The sequence below is a fragment of the Aquarana catesbeiana genome, linkage group LG01, assembly GCF_042186555.1.
Source record: "Aquarana catesbeiana isolate 2022-GZ linkage group LG01, ASM4218655v1, whole genome shotgun sequence".
Classification (NCBI taxonomy): domain Eukaryota; kingdom Metazoa; phylum Chordata; class Amphibia; order Anura; family Ranidae; genus Aquarana; species Aquarana catesbeiana.
The window spans coordinates 795,043,796-795,064,694 of NC_133324.1; the positions used below are offsets into that span (position 1 = coordinate 795,043,796).

General features: G+C 44.7%; 1 protein-coding gene across 2 annotated transcripts in view; it reads left to right on the forward strand.

Moving 5' to 3' along the window:
* Positions 1 to 6,991: 6,991 nt before the first annotated feature.
* Positions 6,992 to 20,899, forward strand: part of IRF2 (interferon regulatory factor 2) — a 102,259-nt gene continuing 88,351 nt past the window's right edge. The window contains exon 1 of one of the 2 annotated variants that reach the window (XM_073607084.1): positions 6,992 to 7,161. Coding sequence is in view for 1 of the 2 variants with exons in the window: in XM_073607077.1 (XP_073463178.1) it covers positions 7,410 to 7,454 (45 nt within the window). In the remaining variant the exon portion in view is untranslated. The other variant, XM_073607077.1, reaches the window with a different exon arrangement.

Sequence of the window (20,899 nt, forward strand, 5' to 3'; positions counted from 1 at the left end):
ACATGTTTTGCATTACAGAGGAGGTCTAGGGACAAAATTATTGCTCTCACTCCAACGTTCGCGTCGATACCTCACATGTATGGTTTGAACACCGTTTTCATATGTGGGCGGGACTTTTGCGCGCGAGCACACAGGGACAGGGGTGCTTTAAAAAATTTTTTTTTAATTGTTAATTTTACTTTCTTTTTTTTTTACACTTTTTTGAAAAAAAATTTTGATCACTTTTATTCCTATTACAAGGGATGTAAACATCCCTTGTAATAGGAATATGACATGACAGGTCCTCTTTACAGTGAGATATGAGGTCAATAAGACCCCACATCTCACCACTAGGCTGCGAAGCCCGAAATAAAAAAAAAAAAAAAAAAAGATCACGGCTTCCCAGCCGAGGAGGCGCCGTTTTTTTTAATGCAGAGGCCAGGCGTGACGTCATAACATCGCGCCTGGCCTCCGACGATCATAGAGACTCCGGCGACCATCTGGCCAGCCGGAAAAACGTTGTCCTTTAGTTTTGGATAGAGTACAGAGGGATTAGAACCCCTATCAGTGTTTATTGCTGTCTGTGCCCCTGTTAGAGACATTCCCCCTCTCTATTTGTCCTGTTTACCATTATCATTGGAAGTGAAACTAAAAGAAGATCCATCATTTTGGGTTGTCCCCAGAAAAGTAATAGAGGGGAAATCTTCTGATGGGGGCATTAGTTCTGGGGGCCTGTGGTTCCCAAGGAATTTCCTCTCACTTCGTGTTTGGCTATGGGACAGGAAGCAAATCTCCACAATGGGACACAGATGGCAAAAAAATCTGACATAATTTTCTTTTCCTGGTGCCTATCCATGGCAGCATACCTGTGACAAGCTCTGCCTTGGCTCCTCCCTCAGGACCAGTGAATATTATAAAAGAAAAGGATTAGTGCACACATTCTACGTAATATAGCATACCGAGAATGGGACTGTATGCTGCCATGGGTAGGCACCAGGAAAAGAAAATTATGGTAAGTATGAAACTATTTTCCTGGTGCCTCCGTAGCAGCATACCTGTGACAAATAAGCTGAAATGGGTTGGATGATGCATAGTAAAAGATGTAAAAAAGAATTTAAAATAGGCAAATGCTGGCCTAATAACCTGTATGCCAGTTTCTACAGATGGGAAAGCTGCCAGGTCTACTCTGTAACATCTCGTAAACGCATGTTGGGATGACCATGATGCTACCCTTTACATCGTTTTGATGGATATGTCGGCTCTGGCCGTCCAAGAAGCAGAAAACAACCGGGTGGCATACAGCCCAACTGAAGAGGGGGTTCCAGTCCCCTATCCCTGTACACCTTCTTAACCAACTTGATTATCCATGAAACTATTGTACTAGAGCAGGGATCTGCAAACTATGGCTCCCCAGCTGCCGCAGAACCACATGTCCCATGAGGTATTGTAAAGCTCTGATATTCACAGACATGACTAGGCATGATGGATACTGCAGTCCCGGAATGGGCCCCAGATGATGCTTCTTTACCCCTGTCTTTTTTTTTTTGGAGTATTACAAATAGGTTAGATGAAAGTCTGAAGGGAGTTGTGGCTTGTAGATAGTGTCTTAGTACCGAAGTAATATCGGTTTCGTGAAGAAGGCCAAAATTGGATCTGAAAAGATCGGCAGGGCCTAAGGCTCGGAGATAGTAGAGGAAAAGGAGAACTTAGGGATGAATCCATTTACCGTTCTAAGTTCCACTCTATCTGAGTACAAAAAATAATATTATTGTCTTCTGATCCCAGAGCCTGAAGTTCTGATACTCCCCAGTCCGATGCCATCACCACAAAGAAAAATAGTTTCCAAATAAGATTCCACAAGGATGCTGAATCAGATGGGGCAAAATGCTGTTTGGATAAGGGCTCCAAAGTGATAGAGAGATCCCAAGTGGGAAAGATTTGTTTTAATGGGTGGGCTTAACTTCTTGACTGTCTTGAAGAATTTGATTATTAAAGGATCTTTGGCCCATCTCTTGTTGTCACACCAGAGATTACCACCAGCTGTACCTTTAAATTGCTTAATCCTAAATCAAGGTCTACTTGCAGGAAGTCAAGGAGTCGGGAGGAAGAGGCTACATCAGGATTAAAGTTTTGCCATTCGTGAAAGATCTAAACTTATTCCAAACCTTGTCACTCTTATTGTTCATTGAAGACTCCTGTGCTTTGAGCAGAGTTGAAACAACTCTGGAGGAACATCCTAATGATTAAAGCCTCTGTTTTAATATTCTAATGTGAAGGTTCAATCTGTTCTGATGGGTGTGATGCCTCGAGCCAGAAGAAAGGGTATCAGAGGAATATTTACCGGAGGCTGGACACTAAGAAATATTGCCCTAGGGAATCATGAGTCTCCCTGCAAATATGGCAGGACTGTTATCACCGTTTATTGTTGATATTGCAAGTCTCGAGAGAATTTGAGGTAGGTGGCCAGAGGAGGCCTAAATTAGATTGCATGCCCAAGGACTTGACAGGGCATCTATTGCTTCTGCCCAAGGGTGAGGTAGATGTGAAATAAACCTCCGCAGCTTGGTATTGCTTGCTGTAGCAAAAGGATGCAGTTCAGGAAAGGTCCACTGGCCCATAATCCAACTAAATAACTTCGGTTGTAGGGACCATTTGTTGGGATCCAGGAATCGTTGGGATAGGTGATCGGCATCAGTGTTTAAGTGGGCTGGAAGATAGACTACATTTCGGTCCTTCAGATTCCCCTCTGCCCAAATGAAGATGGGTTCCACTTTCCTTAGTAAGGAACTGTTGTTGGTTCCTCCTTGGTGATGTATGTATGATATTGCAGCTCTATTGTCTATCCAAATCAGAACTGATTTATCCTTGATCTAAGAGAGCAAATGCTGTTGATGCAAGATAAGCCACCTGGATTTCCAGGATATTTGCAATGATGTCTGCCGCATTGAACGCCCATCTCTCTTGAACTAACATCTGGTTGCAATGTGCCTCCTAGCTTATTGCATTGGCGTCTGTGGTAACTGTGGTCCAGAAGACATGCCTTAATGGATGTGGCTTTAGAGGCATCTCCCTCTTTGTCCACTAGTGCAGACTCCTGTGCATCAAATTTGTTTGATATCTGGACTGGGATATACGGTTTGCTCCATTGCTTCAGGAATTCTAGCTAAAAGGTGCCTGAGGTATCCATGGGACCATCTGGATACAAAAATCCCTATTCAGTTGAGTTAGCTCGAGGCTGTTATCTAGGACCATGTCCTCACTCTCCTTACTTTCTGAATGATCACCTACACTTTCTGAGATGGCAGGGACACTGTCCCTTTTGCGGTGTTGAATAAGGCGCCTAAACTGGAGAAAAGATGACTCGTTTGATGATTTGCCATCCAACCATATCTTGATAGTGTAGGCCAGTGGTCATCAACCCTGTCCTCAGGGCCCACTAACAGGCCAGGTTTGCAAGATAACTGAAATACATCACAGGTGATATCATTTACTGCTCAGTGATTGCAGTATTCTAGTCTGGATCTCCCCAAGGTAATACATAAAACCTGGCCTGTTAGTGGGCCCTGAGGACAGGGTTGATGACCACTTGTGTAGGCCACTGCATCCACCTGTGTTCCACTAGCTGGGCTGGATCTTTTTGAATGTGAAGAACTATGGGGGTTATTTACTAAAGGCAAATCCACTTTGCACTGCAAGTGCACTTGGAAGTGCAGTCATTGTAGATCTAAGTGAGACATGCAAGGAAAATAAAAAACAGCATTTTTGCTTGTACATGATTGGATGATAAAATCAGCAGAGCTTCCCCTAATTTCAGATCTTCCCCTCAGATTTACAGCGACTGCACTTTCAAATGCACTTGCAGTGCAGAGTGGATTTGGCTTTAGTAAATCAACCCCTATGTTTTTTCATGGATGAACCCTCGCCGCTTGCATGGTATCCTGGTCTGGTTGGGGTCTTCATAGGTTTGTTTATGTCGCCTCGATGTCTGCTTGGACTTCTTCTCGCGTACAAGGCTGAAATACATAAACATACCAGCATAAGTGCTCTCTTTTTTTTCACCTGGACGACGGCCCCTACCTAAAGTTGGAGAGGGTCTTGTTCGGATGGCGTACTGCTTATTAACACACAGAAAAAGCAGCTAGAGAAAGATAAAGGAGTTAACGACTGGTATTTCAGCTGGAGCAAGGAAATTATGTTCCTGAGTAAAGAAAAGAAAGAAATTACATTTACCGTTGGCTAAAAACAGGGTCCCCTCCAGGAGCTCCCCGCATAGGCAACCTCCTCAGATGAAAACAGGCTACCATGCTGAAAACCCCCAGTAATAAACAATGGAGAGGGGTGGGACATCTGTGGATGATACAACCCTCTAAAAATTATTTTGACAAAGGGCAAAAAATGTAAAATTTGCCCCTATTTCAGATGGCCACCGCAACCTCAGGTCAGACCGTGCAGGCATGGCCGGCGGCACTAGGACCTATACGGCCCGCCCGACACACCAAGCCGACTCCTGCTGTCTGTGCATGCGCAGAGCGGGCAGGAAGACACAGGGACTCAGAAAAGCCGGCGCAAGGAATGAAGGTACAATATCACAAGGAGGGGAAGGTCGTGGGGGAGGAAGAGAGCGAGAAAGAGAGAGAGGAACGCAAGGAAAGCGAGAGAGAATGGATAACAGGAGGGAGAAATGGAAGGCTAAGTGAAAAATAGATATAGCTGCTTTCTCTGCTGCAGGTTTGAGCAAATGCCAGTATATAAATGCAGATAGGAGCTCTTAGTTAAGAGACAACTGCTGTCCCAAAAGACCCAAAGAAGGCACTCCCTATCTTATCAGCACATTTAGCTGCCCAAGAATAGAGACTGCACCTGGGAGAGGCTTGAACCCAGCTGGAAGCTGTCGACTGCAGAGGTAAGGGACGTTCGACCACCATTCACTGACCATGAGGTATGAGGGAAAAAAAGGAAAATGCTGGGAGTGCACTAATCCTTTTCTTTTATAATATTCACTGGTCCTGAGGGAGGAGCCAAGGCGGATCTTGTCACAGGTATGCTGCCATGGAAGCACCAGGAAAAAGTTTTTCCTATAGTTCTACTGTAAATACTGAAATTTGCACTTAAAACTGTATTTTGTAACTTTAGGAAATGCCAGTAAAAACGTGGCTGTGCCAGTAAATTTTGGGTGTTGTGTCAGTAATTTCAATCTGGTAGGTTGGCAACACTGTCGAGCTCTGAGCCCATCTGTAGCGGCTCTCTCCTCTCACTTCCCGGTCTCACAAGCTTTGCTGAGGAAGGGGCCATTGGCTCCTGCTGTTGTCAGTTGAATCCTGTGACGGAGTGGGGGGCCAGTGCTGAGCCCACAAGTGTGCCTCCACAGCAAGTGGCTTCCTATGGGGTCACACCAAGAAGAGGTGGAGCCAGGAGCGCTAGTGAGGGACCCAAGAAGAGGAAGTTCAGGGCTGCTCTGTGCCATTCCATGGCACAGAACAGACAACCATAGACCATTTTGGGGTCAATTCACTAAGACCCTTTTCACACTGGGCCGCCTGTGCATTAGCGGTAAAGAGCCGCTCGTTTTAGCGCTTTTCGGCCGCTAGCGGGGTGCTTTTAACCCTCACTGGCGGTCGAAGTAGGGGTTAAAAACGCCCGTGTTGCGCCGCTTCCGAAGTGCATTTCAGGCGCTTCGGAAGCGCTGCCCATTCATTGAAATGGGCAGGGGCTGTATACAGCACTCTCAAACCACCCCAAAAATGCGGCTTGCAGGACATTTTCTAATTTCCCGCAAGCGCACCGCCCCAGTGTGAAAGCACTCAGGCTTTCCCATTTGGGCAACATGGGAAGCAGTTTTCAGACGCTATTTCTAGCGCTAAAATGCCTGAAAACTGCCTCAGTGTGAAAGGGGTCTAAGAGATAAATACTGCATGAATTTTATTAAATGTGTAATGTGTAAATTGATGTGAACACCCATGTGATCCGATTCCAGTGCGGACCAAAAAAAGGGTCCTGCAACATTTTGGTGTGAATGCGACAGTTTGTATGGCTGAATTTGCATCGCATGTGATCTGCACAACAATGTGGTGTGAATCACGTGCGATGTCTGTGATCGCACAAGTGTGAACCTAGCCTCAGTGAATTGACCCCTTTGTATTAAAAAAAAAAATAGAGTCTACAATGAATTTAAGCAGCACCTGTGTCCATTTTTGGACAATGTATTGGTTATATATGAGCATATGCTTCTCAGCAGTCATGTATTGTGGACCAGCAGGCCTGACAGTGGCAGTATGTGTGGATGTATCTCCCCCCGTCCTATGTCCCTGTCCCCCCGTCCCCTGGGGCCTCTGTCCTGTGTCCCTGTCCCCTGGGGTCTTTGTCCTGTGTCCCTGCCCCCTGGGGTCTCTGTCCTGTGTCCCTGCCCCCTGGGGCCTCTGTCCTGTGTCCCTGCCCCCTGGGGTCTCTGTCCTGTGTCCCCTGGGGCCTCTGTCCTGTGTCCCCTCTGTCCCTGTGCCCTGTCCTGTGTTCCTATGGCCTCTGTCCCCCCTGGGGCCTCTGTCCCTGTCCTCTAGGGCCCCTGTCCTGTCTTCCCTGTCCCCTGGGGCCTCTGTCCCCCCTGTCCTGTGTCCCCTGGGGCCTCTGTCCCTGTCCTGTGGCCTCTGTCCCCCCTGTCCTGTGTCCCCTGGGGCCTCTGTCCCTGTCCTGTGGCCTCTGTCCCCCCTGTCCTGTGTCCCCTGGGGCCTCTGTCCCTGTCCTGTGGCCTCTGTCCCCCCTATCCTGTGTCCCCTGGGGCCTCTGTCTTCCTTGTCCTGTGTCCCCTGGGGCCTCTGTCCCTGTCCTCTGGGGCCCCTGTCCTGTGTCCCTGTGGCCTCTGTCTTCCCTGTCCTGTGTCCCTGTCCCCTGGGGCCTCTGGTTGTCCGCCCTTTCCTCCTCAGTGAGAAGCCAGCAGAGGAGAGGAGAGGGAAGTGAAAATGAAATTGCCTTGTGCAGAGAATGGCTGTGTCGGGGGGCGGGCTCACCAATGAGAAGGAGGCTCCTCCTCCTCCCTTCCCTGTCCTTGTGCTGAGCAAACACGAAACAAACAAATCCTGGGAGGGGGATCTCTCTCCGGGTTCAGCTCTCTCTCACTTTCCTCTCCTTGTTTTGCTTTCGATCTGGAGCCGTCAGTTTTAGTTTTGATCCTGCGATCTGTTACTATTGGTAAGTAACTTCCTCCTGATCTCCGGGCACACTGCACTGCACTGCACATTGGGACTGGGTCTGTGTGTTGTGTGGATGGCTCTCAGGTCTCAGCACACAATTCCAGGAAGCAGAGCCTGTTACGAAATAAATGTCAGAAGGGAGAAGAAGAAGAGGTGTGATTAGGAAGCCTGGATTAGGAGTTGAGATAAGGCGAAGTTTTAATTTCGGTTTTGGATTGAGAGTGCTGATCATCATCGGCTGTCAGGATGAGGAGGCTGGTCGCTGTGCCAGGCTGGAGCAATCAGCTGGAGGTAGGTAGATGGGTGGCTAGGTGGGCACTGTGATGGGGGACCTTGGCTGGATGTGCCCTGTGCAGAGGGTGATGGTGTATGTGTGTTGGTGGGTGCAGAGCTCCATCCTCAGAACATGGGCAGGAATGCTGGGCACATCACCCAGCTGACAGCTTGCTATTTCCAGTCCTTTACACAGCTCTGATTTCAGTGTGTGCAAGCAGGAGAAAAGCTTTGCAGCACTGGCATCCCATAGTAACCCATGGATTTTGTGCAAGTCATTTCCCCCAAGTCTGTCATCTGGTGACCATACACACTTCTCGTCAATTTCTTCTCCAATCCAGCTCTCCCCATAGGATTTATAGCGGAGAAGCCATTCGATCGATATGCTACAAGCAGGGATTTCGATCGATCGTAGGAAGATATTGTCTTGCATCTCTATTTTCACCTTGCAGTCTCATAATCTGATCAATCAGAATCCCATCAAAGCATCTCAAAGCAACATGATATCATTTATCACATGGCAGTTCGATCAAATCAGGTCTAATGCGATTGGAAGGGAAGTTATGCCTTTTTGATTGTTTGTCGTTCGTTTTTGATTGGACCATATGTTGATCAGATAGTAAAATTGAAGCGAGTATGGCCACCATTAGGATGTCAGAGAATAAAGCTGAGCATAGATGGATCGAAATTCACCTGCTTCAGCAGACCGTTCAAATTTCAATCCATCTATGGCCGTTCCTATTTGTCACTCTAATGATTGACTCCTCTCGATCGGGACTGTTGGTATATTTTTGTTCGATCGGTGCTTGCAGCCTATTGGCGACGGCACTGATCAGTAGATTCTGACAGCAGAGGAGTTTCGCTATCAGAATACAATAGAACAGCAGGGAGGATTTCTTCATAGACCTCAAATGTGTGGATGGGGGAATCCATTTGTTTTGATCAACCAGCTGGCTGACTAAAAAATCGATCTATTTATGGTCAGCTTGGACCATCAGACATGTATATGTAGCTACAATGCTGTTGCTGTAAATACATTGTTAGATGTAGTAATAGTACTGTTCTTGCATAAGCTGCATAGTGACCACTGGGTGAACTGCATTCCATATGTTTGTACGTTGTAGAATACATTAAGGGCCCATTTAGATCTGTGCCTGTGTGTGGAGGTGCGCTCTTTTCTTTTTTTCTTTTTTTTTTTTTTTTTTTTTTTTTTTGTAGCATTGGGTAGGTATGTTGTCGTGCCTCATTGTGAGTTTCTTTGGTGTGTTTGCATTTTGATGTGCGACTCGTAATGCTGTTTTGAATTTAGAAAATGGAGTGGATAGTTGGACGTTTTTTTTTTTTTTTTTTTTTTTTTGGGGGGGGGGGGGGGGGGGGCACATCCCTGCACTTCTTGACTCTTCACCTAGGAGAGAATGACACATCTGCTGCCCGCAGCCTTGTAGGATACTTGCATCATGCATCCCAGGAGGCCTCAGGGTACTACACAGTGCGTCATGGGGGGTGGCGGTCTATTCCTAGTTTGAGGCACTGCCATTGACTTTATGGGCCTCCTAACACCAAAACTCAGAGAAAAACAGAGATGATTTTTTTAAAACTCAGTGCTGCTGTTAGAAATCACAGTTTACTATGCTTCAGTTATGGATGTGGGGGGGGGGGGGGGGGATGCAGATACTGGAACTGATCCCCCTGTGGCTTCCCCTGCAGCAACTGTTAGGAGGGGAGAGGAAGAGAAGTTGGCTGCGCTGCAGGGGGCGCCACAGGGGGGGCCACAGGGGGGATCGGTTTCAGCGAAAAGGCAGTACAGCTGGCCCTCCTGTGTTCATCAGGTGCCCAGTGCTAACTGTGAAATAGTACAGGAATCAGCATAGATGTGAATGCCTATGTGATCCGATTCCAGTGCGGACCATAAAAAGGGTACTGCAACATTTTGGTGCGAATAGGACAGTTTGTATGGCTGAATTCGCATCGCATATGATCTGCACAGCAATGTGGTGTGAATCGCGTGCGATGTCTGTGATCGCACAAGCGTGAACCCAGCCTCAGTGAATTGACCTCTTTGTATTAAAAAAAAAAAAAGTAGCGTTTACAATGAATTTAAGCAGCACCTGTGTCCATTTTTGGGCAATGTATTGGTTATATATGAGCATATGCTTGTAAGCAGTCATGTATTGTGGACCAGCAGGCCTGACAATGGCAGTATGTGTGGATGTATCCCCCCTCTGTCCTGTGTCCCTGTCCCCTCTGTCCTGTGTCCCTTTCCTGTAGTTATGGATGGGGGGGGGGGATGCAGATACTGGAACTGATCCCCCTGTGGCTCCCCCTGCAGCAACTGATAGGAGGGGAGAGGAAGAGAAGTTGGGGGGCGCCACAGCTGGATCGGTTTCAGTGAAAAGGCAGTACAGCTGGCCCTCCTGTTCATCTAGTGCCCAGGCCACCCAATTGAACTGATGGGACCTGGGCCCCGTACAGGTGAGCAGGCTGTACTGCCCTGACTGCAGCACTCAGAAGCTATGTTTCTTATGGCAAACCATGACACATGCGTTTTTAAATGTGTAAAATTAAAATGGAACAGCAAAAATGGGACCTTATGCTTGCATATATAATATAGATGAATGGGTGTTAAAGGCAAACTTGCACCCACCCTGACATAGCCTGGCAATACGATATACAATATTAGTGAGCAACCAGTTGGATTGCAGTCACATAACGTAGACAGTAAAGTGTCAGCAGTCCCAAGAAGGCCTTAAATTTACAGCATGTGAGTATTTATTTACCAGCTAGAAAAGGTGAAACATTCACATACGACCCAGAGAGTTGCACAATTGTGGAGCAAAGTCTGCAAAACAATCTTTCAGAGAGGACAGACTTTATCCCAGTCACATGCAGTGCATTCTGCAAAACCGGTGAAAAGCAAGTATGGACTGCTGAGCTTCTAATAGATTCATTTGCCCCCATAAGTGACAGCCCTTAAATGGGAGCGGCTAAAAAGCGCGCATAAATGCTTGTTTTTCACGCTTTTTTTTTTTTTTGGGTGTCTGAGAGTAATGGTTTTCATCATCTTGAGTGTTGTCAGGCTATGGTCATTTTGCGATAAAACATTTAGGCGTAAATAAATGCTGAAGGGGCTCTGGATTCGTAGAAGCACCTGTGTGCAATAGCTCCTTCACACGTATACGGTTTAACCCACAATGCATGTACATGGGTTATCCAATGTTTTTAATAGTGTTAATTTACATCTGTGTGATGTGTTGACATGCATTGTCCATTTCTTGATGCATTAATGCACCTTTATAGAGCCTATTGATGACAAAGGTGGCATATGCAAACACATTATTATTGATAACGCTTGTAAAAATGTATGAAATGATGTAAGGAAAGGTGTGACTGCTACTTTACTTTGTGTGCTACTCATTGCTTTCAACAGAAACGTCAGCTGGAATTGGCTGTACTTGTGATCACAGTATGGTTGCTGTGCAAAGTCAACACAGCTATGTGGAATCTGTAAAGGGTTTACACCTCTCCTGGAAAGTATACCTTTAGTCTGGAATCACACCTTTCTCTGTGCGTTCTCATGCTTTTTTATATGCACAATCATGGATTGTCACGGCCTTTTATTGTCATCAGTTGGCCCTATAACGCACAATGACATCACCACATTGCAAAGATGTGAACCAACACTATTTTAAACAATAGCTAACCATTGCAGCCATTGGCTGGGATTTCTTGGATTGTCATAAAAATAGATTTTGTTGAGACTTAGGGCCCGTACAAACGATACGAAAATCGGAAGTAAATTTTCGTCTGATGAACGTTCTGCCGAATTTCGGCTCGTTGGTATGTTGCTTCCGACTGCTGATCCCGGTTTTTCGTTAGACAAAAGCTGGATGTGCAGACTATAAAATTTTTGTTGTACATGAGCTCAACGTCCGATTTTTGTTTAATTAAGGCCCAAAAAAAAACAAAAAAAAAAAAAACATAAGAGCAAGACTATGCATGCTCCGAAACAAAAGAATACACACAAAACTATTCAATACACACAAAACTATTCAACACATTACGTTGTATTCTGGCGTACGAAAATTTTCGTATTGTAAGTAACCTCTTCACTTTCGACATGAGACTAGCATGCAACAAATAACGGCCGAACGGTCGTCCGAAAATCTGAACGTGTGTACGAGGCTTAAAGTGGAGTTCCACCCAAAAGTGGAACTTCCGCTCATTTGTCACCCCCCCCCCCTCTGGTGCCACATTTGGTACCTTTCGGGGGGGGGGGAGCGGATACCTGTCTTTGACAGGTATCCTGTTCCCACTTTTGGGAGCCACGGCCGTTGACGTCATCGCTTGGCTCCCTCATCCTTCCCCTGCCGCCGGGCCAGTAGGAGAGAGGAGCGGAGCCTTATGCATGCGCAGTAGGGTCCCGGCGTGATGCCGTAAGGCTACACTGCCGGGTTCCCCTACCCGCAATGGCAGCGACAGCTGATGGACATCACTGGACTCCAGGACAAGTCGGTGTCCTATTATTAAAAGCCAGCAGCTGCAGTATGTGTAGCTGCTGGCTTGTAATTTTTGCAGCGGTGGGCAGACCTCCGCTTTAAGATCTGGTCATTTAGAGGAGAGTAAAGCTGTCCATACCAGTAGCATTTTGTTAGAAAAACTTTATTTTGCCAGGCGTGCGTTCAATTTTGTAAAAGCTAATGGAGTCAAATTTGACAATTTTTTTTTTTTTTTTTCATTTTTTTTTTTTTGACTGTAGTGACTTAAAGGATAAGTTCACCTTTTCACAAAAAATAATAAATGCACATTTTGCAGGTAAAAAAAAAAAAATGTGCGTTTATTATTTTTTGTTGTAGGAGCCTGTAAAGCATTGCACTAACGATCAGCAGATGACTGATGCCATAAAGGACTCCTGCAGATCTGTTGGTGTATCTACTTGCTCGTACCTTGTACAGGCAAGCAAAAAATTACTGACAGGAGGAATCCATGAACTACCACAGTGCCACATTGAGAACTACAAGCCGACAACTACTAAAGCTGTCGGGACTTGTAGTTTTTCATTCACAGAACACTGAATGAATGACACTTTATTGAGTTTTTTTTTTTTTTTGAAGGAGCAGGATGGGAATTTTTCTCAAACAAAATTCTAACAGTGGAGGTGGTTTTCATTTGGGGAAATTCTATTCATTTCAAAATCGAATGATAAAAGCAATCAAAATTTTCAAGTGCTTTTGAACGACATTCGTCAATACTCTGATGGCATTATCGAATGTACTGACAAGACTTTTCATATGAAAATTTACCAGCTTAAAGACAAAGATGGCTCCAGTTTCAGCCAATTCTGGTGGAATCAACTGAAATTCACGGATGACCTGGCTAATCAAATGTTAATTTTCAAATTGACTGAGTTGGGTGGAAATTTTATCAGCTGAACATTTACTGCATACTATCTGGCAGTGCCACTGTACTGAGGCAGTGGTGGGTGCCTGAACACAATGGCTGGCAATGTGGCTTTCTTCATCCACACTATTATGCCTTGTTCTCACAGGGTGTACTACAGCGTATGCCCCTGCATCGGGATGCACAGGTGTACCATGCAGACAATCCCATTGATGTCAGTTTGAACGCAGCGGTGCAGATCCCCGAATGCAGACACCAAATTGAAAGCAGTGTCTGTGCAGTCACTGTGTCCCAGTTGACATCAATGGGACTGCCTGCATGAAACACCTGTGCATCCCCATGTGGGTAAACGCAGCCCTCGCAGTGGTGTACTCTGTAGTAAACCTAGAGCTGCACGATTCTGGATAAAATGTGAATCACTATTTTTTTGCTTAGAATAAAGATCACGATTCTCAGCGTAATATCATCTTTCACATTATACAAAAAAATTGGGCTAACTTTACTGTTTAGTTTTAATTCGCTGAAATGTATTTTACCCCCAAAAATTGCGTTTGAAAGACTGCTGCACAAATACAGTGTGACATAAAATATTGCAACAACCGGCATTTTATTCTCTGGGGTCTCTGCTAAAAAAATATATATATAATTTTCTAGCAAAAAATATTGATTTTTTATTTTTTTTTTAACTTGTAAGCAACAAGTAGGAGTGCAACGGATCAAAAAACTCAAGGATCGGATCGTTCCTCGGATCAGAGTCACAGATCAGATCGTTTTTCGGATCAGCAAAAAAACCAAAAAACAAATCTTGTTACACCCACCAGAGTTTTAGATTTCACAGTTATTTTCAACACTAAACGGAGCTTATATGCTTAAATACAGTATTTGTAAATGCGACGGACTGCGGCCGCTATCTCATCAGGAAGTGACGTTTCGTCACCGCCATCTTGCTACACCCCACACTCCTGCACAGTAATGATAGAGTGAGAAGGGGGCAAGCGGACACATTGTTACACCCACCGGAGTTTTAGATTTCAGCGTTATTTTCAACACAAAATGGAGCTTATATGCTTAAATACAGTATTTGTAAATCCAACGGACTGTTTAGATGTTAAATTTTAAAAGCAGCAGCAAACCTGCTGACCTTACATGGTTGCTAATGTGACAGAACACCTCTGATTTTCACATTTAATGTTAAATGTGAAAATCAGAGGTGTTCTGTCACATTAGCAACCATGTAAGGTCAGCAGGTTTGCTGCTGCTTTTAAAATTTAACATCTAAACAGTCCGTTGGATTTACAAATACTGTATTTAAGCATATAGGCTCCATTTTGTGTTGAAAATAACGCTGAAATCTAAAACTCCGGTGGGTGTAACAATGTGTCCGCTTGCCCCCTTCTCACTCTATCATTACCGTGCAGGAGTGTGGGGTGTAGCAAGATGGCGGGGACGAAACGTCACTTCCTGATGAAATAGCGGCCGCCGCCAGGTGTACCAAGATGGCCACCGCTCCGGAGCTAGGCCGAAGCTGCGGCCTTTCCGATGCCTGAAGGCAGCGGAGCGTTTGGATCACGGATTGGTGACGATCCGTTGCACCCCTAGCAACAGGTGTCAGAAAAAGGTTTAAACTACCCTCATTTACCACCGAAGTTCATCCCTTTAATCTAAAAGGACCAAATGATACAATGTTTCTTTTTATTGCTCAGCACTAAGCTATGTTGTGATAGACTTTGCCGGCTTTTTTTTTTTTTTGACAGCTCTGAGCAGAGAATTGCTTTGCACTTGTTATATGAATCGTGGAAATGCCGGATTAAGATTGTAAGGGGAGTTGAATCGAGATTTTTTAACAATAATTGTGCAGCTCAGTACACCCCATGTCAATGAGGCCTAACAGCTCTGCGGTAAAACATGTGGCTGCAAGGCAGAGGAAGGGGGTGTTCATGTGCGACCATTATGCTTTGCAACCCCAATATTATACCCACTGTTGTGCTAAATGGGGCCTTGCTGCTACCACCCCTCAAGGCGCAGCAGTGCTTGTGTTTATGGGTTAAAACAGCCGGTGAGGAGGTCACATAATGGGGATCGCTCTTCAGACCACACCACAAGCGTAAGCGAGCCCTTGAGCTTAAATGGGGGGGGGGGGGGGGGATCGAGATATGTATGGCTACCCACACCCAACAGTTTTTTAGGCTAGAACATACAAACTCCATGCAGATGGTGACCTTGGAGGAGATTGATCCTTGAGCAGTAGTGTGATGTAACTTAGGAACATATGTGGATGTTTGCTTGCACTGTAAAGCCATAGTCATAGGCCAGAGTTGTAGCCTACTGGCCTTGTATACACTATAGTAACCATGTACTTCCCCATCCCATGAAGCCTCCCACCTAGTGTTGCAACCTAATCCCTTTAAACCCGAACACATATTAATTACACAGGTTCTGTGGCTGATTAAGGTGGTAATTAAACTCACTTGGTGCCTCATCTGCATTAAATTGGTCTCAGAACCTGTGTAATTCATATGTGTTCGGGTTTAAAGGAATGCGGTGGCAACTCTATTCCCACCCCGATGACAGCTGGGGTAGTCTGAGGCCTAAGCGGGTACGTTTTTCAGTTGGTATTGGTTATGTAACAGGATTTTGTTCAAACTTTATTGTGAAAGTGTTTGCATCTATCCAATAACAGCTGCTGTGTACAAGGTTTCTATTTCCCAGCTTATCTTCTCTGCCAGGATTGTCCAGGCCCACACATGGCTGTGTACACTACAGACAAACAGTACACACTGTCAGCTTTTTTCCATACGTAATAGAGGAAGGCTCCTGGTGACTGCAGGCCTCAGCACATAAAAGTGTACTGGGCCTGCCGCCTGACAGGCTCTCCTCAGTGTTTACTGCAAAGTCAGCAGGCACTGCAATAGTTAAGCTGCTTGAAAGCTTCTCTCCTTTCAGTCAAGTAAGTTTCACGATTGATTTCACGTCTGGCCTATAGCAGCGCTCCATTGAGAGGAGATTAGCCAATCGTGTTCCTTGTTAACACGTCAGTGGGAAGGAAGGACTGTGTTGCTGGCAACTTCTAATAAGCAGCGGGGGAAGGGAGGCTGCCTGAGACTCCATAGCTGTAGTAGTTCAGTAGATGTACAGTGCATGGTGGCTTCTGAGCAGCTAAGCCTATCATATCTATAGGCAATGTTGTTTTCTTCTAAATGGCAGCAGTGAAAGCAAGTCCTGTCTGTGTGCAGTGTTGTGTTCAGTACGAGACTGCTACATACTAACACATATAGTATGAGAAAGCGGTATAAATTGTGACGCTAATAAAAAAAACTGGGGATTAGAAGGTAGATCTTACCTAAAGCAGGCCATCCAGTCCAATGACTTCTCTATTTACTGAGAATGACAGCTGCACACTGCAGCTCCAAAAAAAGCTGCTTTTACTGGCATTTGAGCTTTTATTTCAGCTTTTATTTTGTGCTTTCTTGTGCATGATTTATTGAGCTTCTTCAAGCTCCTTTGAGCTTTTTTGAGCATAAGCGTTTTTGTTTCACAAACTCTAGGGAATCATGGATGGAAAAGGACCTTGGTTCCTAGTAGATGACAGGCTCAGCAATGGTATGCAATGCCAAGCTGCTGCTAACAAAGCAAACAGAATATTGTCATGCATTAAAAAGGGGATCAACTCCAAAGATAAAACGATAATTCTCCCGCTCTACAAGACTCTGGTCCGGCCGCACCTGGAGTATGCTGTCCAGTTCTGGGCACCAGTCCTCAGGAAGGATGTACTGGAAATGGAGCGAGTACAAAGAAGGGCAACAAAGCTAATAAAGGGTCGGAAGGATATTAGTTATGAGGAAAGGTTGCGAGCACTGAACTTATTCTCTCTGGAGAAGAGACGCTTGAGAGGGGATATGATTTAAATTTACAAATACCATACTGGTGACCCCACAATAGGGTAGAGCTGCACAATTAATCATGATCTCAGTTCACCTCCCCTGACCATCTCTCCTGCAGATTTTGCCAATTCTTTCATATAACAAGTGGAGAGACTTTATCTGCTCACTCAGCTGTCAAAACAAAGCATCCAGGCAGCCTGCCAAGTCTTTAACTTGAAACATTGTAACTAAGCTTCCTTCTTAGATCAAAGGGATAGAACTTCTGTGTAAATAAATAATCCTGGCAGTCTGCCAAGTTTTCAACAACATGTAAATAAAGGAAGTTTAACCACTTCAAGTCTAGATCTTTTTCTGACACTTCTTTCTTAAAGAGGAGTTCCACCCGAGGTCCAGTAAAAAAAAAAAAAAATTAAAAGTCAGCAGCTACAAATACTGCAGCTGCTGAATTTTAATTGGACACTTACCTGTCCTAGGGTCCAGCGATGAGGGGGATCGAAGCCCCGCTTGTCTCCCCCTCCGTTCAGCGGCGCCGGCATTGCAACTGTGGGCGCCGGGCTGTGGCTTCACAGTCTGGCACCCACTGCGCATGCGCGAGCGGCGCCGTGCGCCGTGATTGGCCGCTCAGTCACCTGGGACCTGTAATGGGTCCCAGATGATTGACAGGAGGGAGGGAGCAGAGCTGAGCCCTTCCTGTGCTGAGGGTGAAGTGATGTCACCAGCCTAGGCACTGGAAGAGGCAGACTACGAGGGACCACCTAACAACAGGCATTTAGAGGTAAGTTACAAAAAAAAAAAAAAAATCCAAATTTTTTTTTTGTATTTTTTTTTTATTTTTTCATGTAGTGTTTTTTTTTTTTTGGGTGGAACCCCACTTTAAGTTAAAATCAATTTTTTTTGCTAGAAAATTACTTGGAACCCCCAAACATTGTACATATTTTAGCAGAGACCCTAGGGAATAAAATGGCAATTGCTACGATATTTTATGTCACACTGTATTTGCCCAGCGGTCTTTCAAATGCAATTTTTTGGGAAATAATACACTTCAATGAATAAAAATGAAACAGTAAAGTTAGCCCAACTTTTTTGTTTTAATGTGAAAGATGATGTTACGCTGCGAGAATCGTGAGAGAATCGTGATCTATCTTCTAAGCAAAAAATTGTGATTCTCATTTGAGCCAGAATCGTGCAGCTCTACAATAGGGGTAAAACTTTTTTGCGGAAGGGAGTTTAATAAGACGTGGTCACTCACTAAAATTAGAAGAAAAGAGGTTTAACCTTAAACTATGTAGAGGGTTCTTTAGTGTAAGAGCAGCAAGGATGTGGAATTCCCTTCCACAGGCGGTGGTCTCAGCGGGGAGCATCGATATTTTCAAAAAACTATTAGATAAGCACCTGAACGACCACAACATACAGGGATATGTAAGGTAATACTGACATATAATCACACACATAGGTTGGACTTGATGGACTTGTCTTTTTACGGCCTCACCTACTATGTAACCCTCCTAGGTAGTATTTTCTTAACCACTGTATAAACAAAACAAACACCTGGAACAGACGTTTTGCATGTTTTCAAGCTCCTTTGAGGTTTTTTGAGCGCTAACTCTTCTCAAAAATGCAAGTTAGGTGGGGGGTTTTTCTGCCTGTAGGAGCATATGCCTGAAAAAGCCAAAGTTTGCATGGACAAATTGGCTAACATGAAGGGGAGTTTCCAGGCAGAAACAAAAATAAGAGCTCAGAAGTCTGTAGGAGCCGCTTCTTTGAGCTGCAGTGTGCATTAACCCCTAACATGCTGCAGTCTATGTTTTTATGAATAACATAACAATAAATGTAATTTTTAGCAAACGAAATTGAAACAAACACTAAAAGCAGCATTAAATCCAAAAGCGTTTTTTTTTTTTTCCCGGCTTACCAATTCTTAGATGTGATGGCTGCATTAGTTTTCTTTTTTTAGGCCCCTCCCCCTTCCCCTTTTATTTTCACCTGGTGATCTGACTAGTAAGGCCCTGTTCTCACTGGCATTAGAAATAGGCATTTGAGACATGTTTTTGCGGCCCCTAGTAAAGCAGCCTACCATGGATAATATGAACCGCTCACAGAACTGTCCACATTCGAAAAAAAAAGTTGCGTTTGCTTTCCTTCACATCGCTGTGTGCCAAAAATGAAGCTAGACGTGGAGTCCTGGAGGATTTGAAGCTTGTCAACTCCTTCCATTTAAATCTATAGTAATGCGCCGTAAACTAGCCTGAAACATTTACAGTATAGTAGTTTATGGCTCGTATACAGCGAGTTTGACAAATGTTAAACAAATATCAATGAGGTGTCGAAAAAAAATCACTTAGAGGGTATCTGGGGTTTTTAATGTGCTTCAAATGCATCAAAAACAAGTTAACGCAATAACAAGCGTGAACTTGGCCTACGTCTGTGAGTTTTCAAAAGAACAAGCTTTCCTGTAGATGCAGAAGTTATGGGATTGAGACAAACCATTTAACATTGGCAGGGGTGCTTACAATGATAAGCTTTTATCTATGTAAATGTTTATCCCAAAAGGAAAAAAACTGTTACTATATCTGCTCATAATGTATTAGTTGGAGTTTGGCTTCAATTTGTTAGTGTATCTAAATCTGCTAGTGCATCTAACCCTCCACTCCTCCCGGACTGACAATGCTGCTGTCCAAAGGTGTCCCCTGTGCTCCTTCATGGTTCTAATACAGGAGGTGTTACTGACCAGATCACCAGGTGAAAATGGAGGGGGAGAAAAAAGAAAACAAATTCAGCCGCTTCATTATATTCCATTGTTGGTTTTGAGCCGTACACAGCTCCTGGGATGCACGTGAGCAAATCAATCAATTCCCTCTTCCATGCTGAGTGTGTGAGGACTTCCCAACGCCAGCTATTGCATTCAGCCAGCCACAGCTCCCGCGGATGTCTGAATACGGTGACGCTGCCAAACAGTAACCGCTGAAAAAAGGTGCATGTCAGATTTTTAGTGCTGCCTGGTACATTGCCAACTTAGGCTCCTTTCACATGTGTGCCTCTACTGATCCCCGCTGAGCAGGCGGATGACAGGTCCATCTCCACTCACTGTGCAGAGCGGAGACGGGCAGAGTCCTGCTCTCCTCTATGGGGAAATCGGGTGAATACAGACACTCTGTCTGTTTTTCATCCAATCCGATCTTCCAGACGGATGGAAAATAGGGTCACCATCCATCTGAACTGGCGGACAGGATCGGATTTCGTGGTGTGCCAGTGGACATGTTACCGCTGACATCCACTGCTCCATAGGCTCTGATCAGGTCTGCCTGAATTACTGACAGGTGGACCTGATCGGACCGCCTGTGTGAAAGGGGCCTTAGTCAAATGAATTAGCTGCCCAAAATTGGAAGTAAACTCCACTGCCAATAAACTAAACGCTATTCCAGAATTTCTCCATGTGGTTTACAAATGGTGACTACAGCAATGTGTATCTTTACTTACTGTACAATGTTGTGACCCACACTACCTCCATTTCCTCCTAAGACCTGGTTTACACCTATGTGTTTTCAGTTTTGCAGAAACGCACTACAGTCCAATTAACATGGTTTCCTATAAGTGATGTTCACATCTGTGTGTTTTTTGGAAAGGAACTTTTTTTCCCCACAGCAGGTTGCATTTTTGGTTCTATAGACCTCAATGTAAACTGCATTTATGCTTCATTTTTGCAGTTTTTTCCTGCAAAACGGACACCTCCCAAAAAATAAAAACGCATTAAAAAAGCATAAAAAATGAGCCTGGAAAACGCATCAACTGCAACCTGCATAGTTATGAACCAGGTGTTCAGTTTTGCAGAAATCCCCTACGGTCCATTTAACGTGGTTTCCTAATGTTCACGTTAATTTCTGTGTGTTTTCATGCGGTGCGTTTTTTGGAAAGGATCAGGGATTTTTTTTTTTTTTTTTTTTCCTGCAGCAGGTTGCATCTTTGGTTCCATAGGCTTCAATGGAAAAGCTTAAACACATCAGAATTGCAGTGCTTGCATTTTTTTTTTATTTGTTTTTGCTGGTTTCTCCTGCATGACAACAGATACTTCCCAAAAATGCATCAAAAACGCATTAAAACGTATGCGATTAAAAACAGAAAAAGCACCCAGAAAATGCATCAACTGCAACCTGCGTAGGTATAAACCTGGCCTAAAGCCAGCACCAT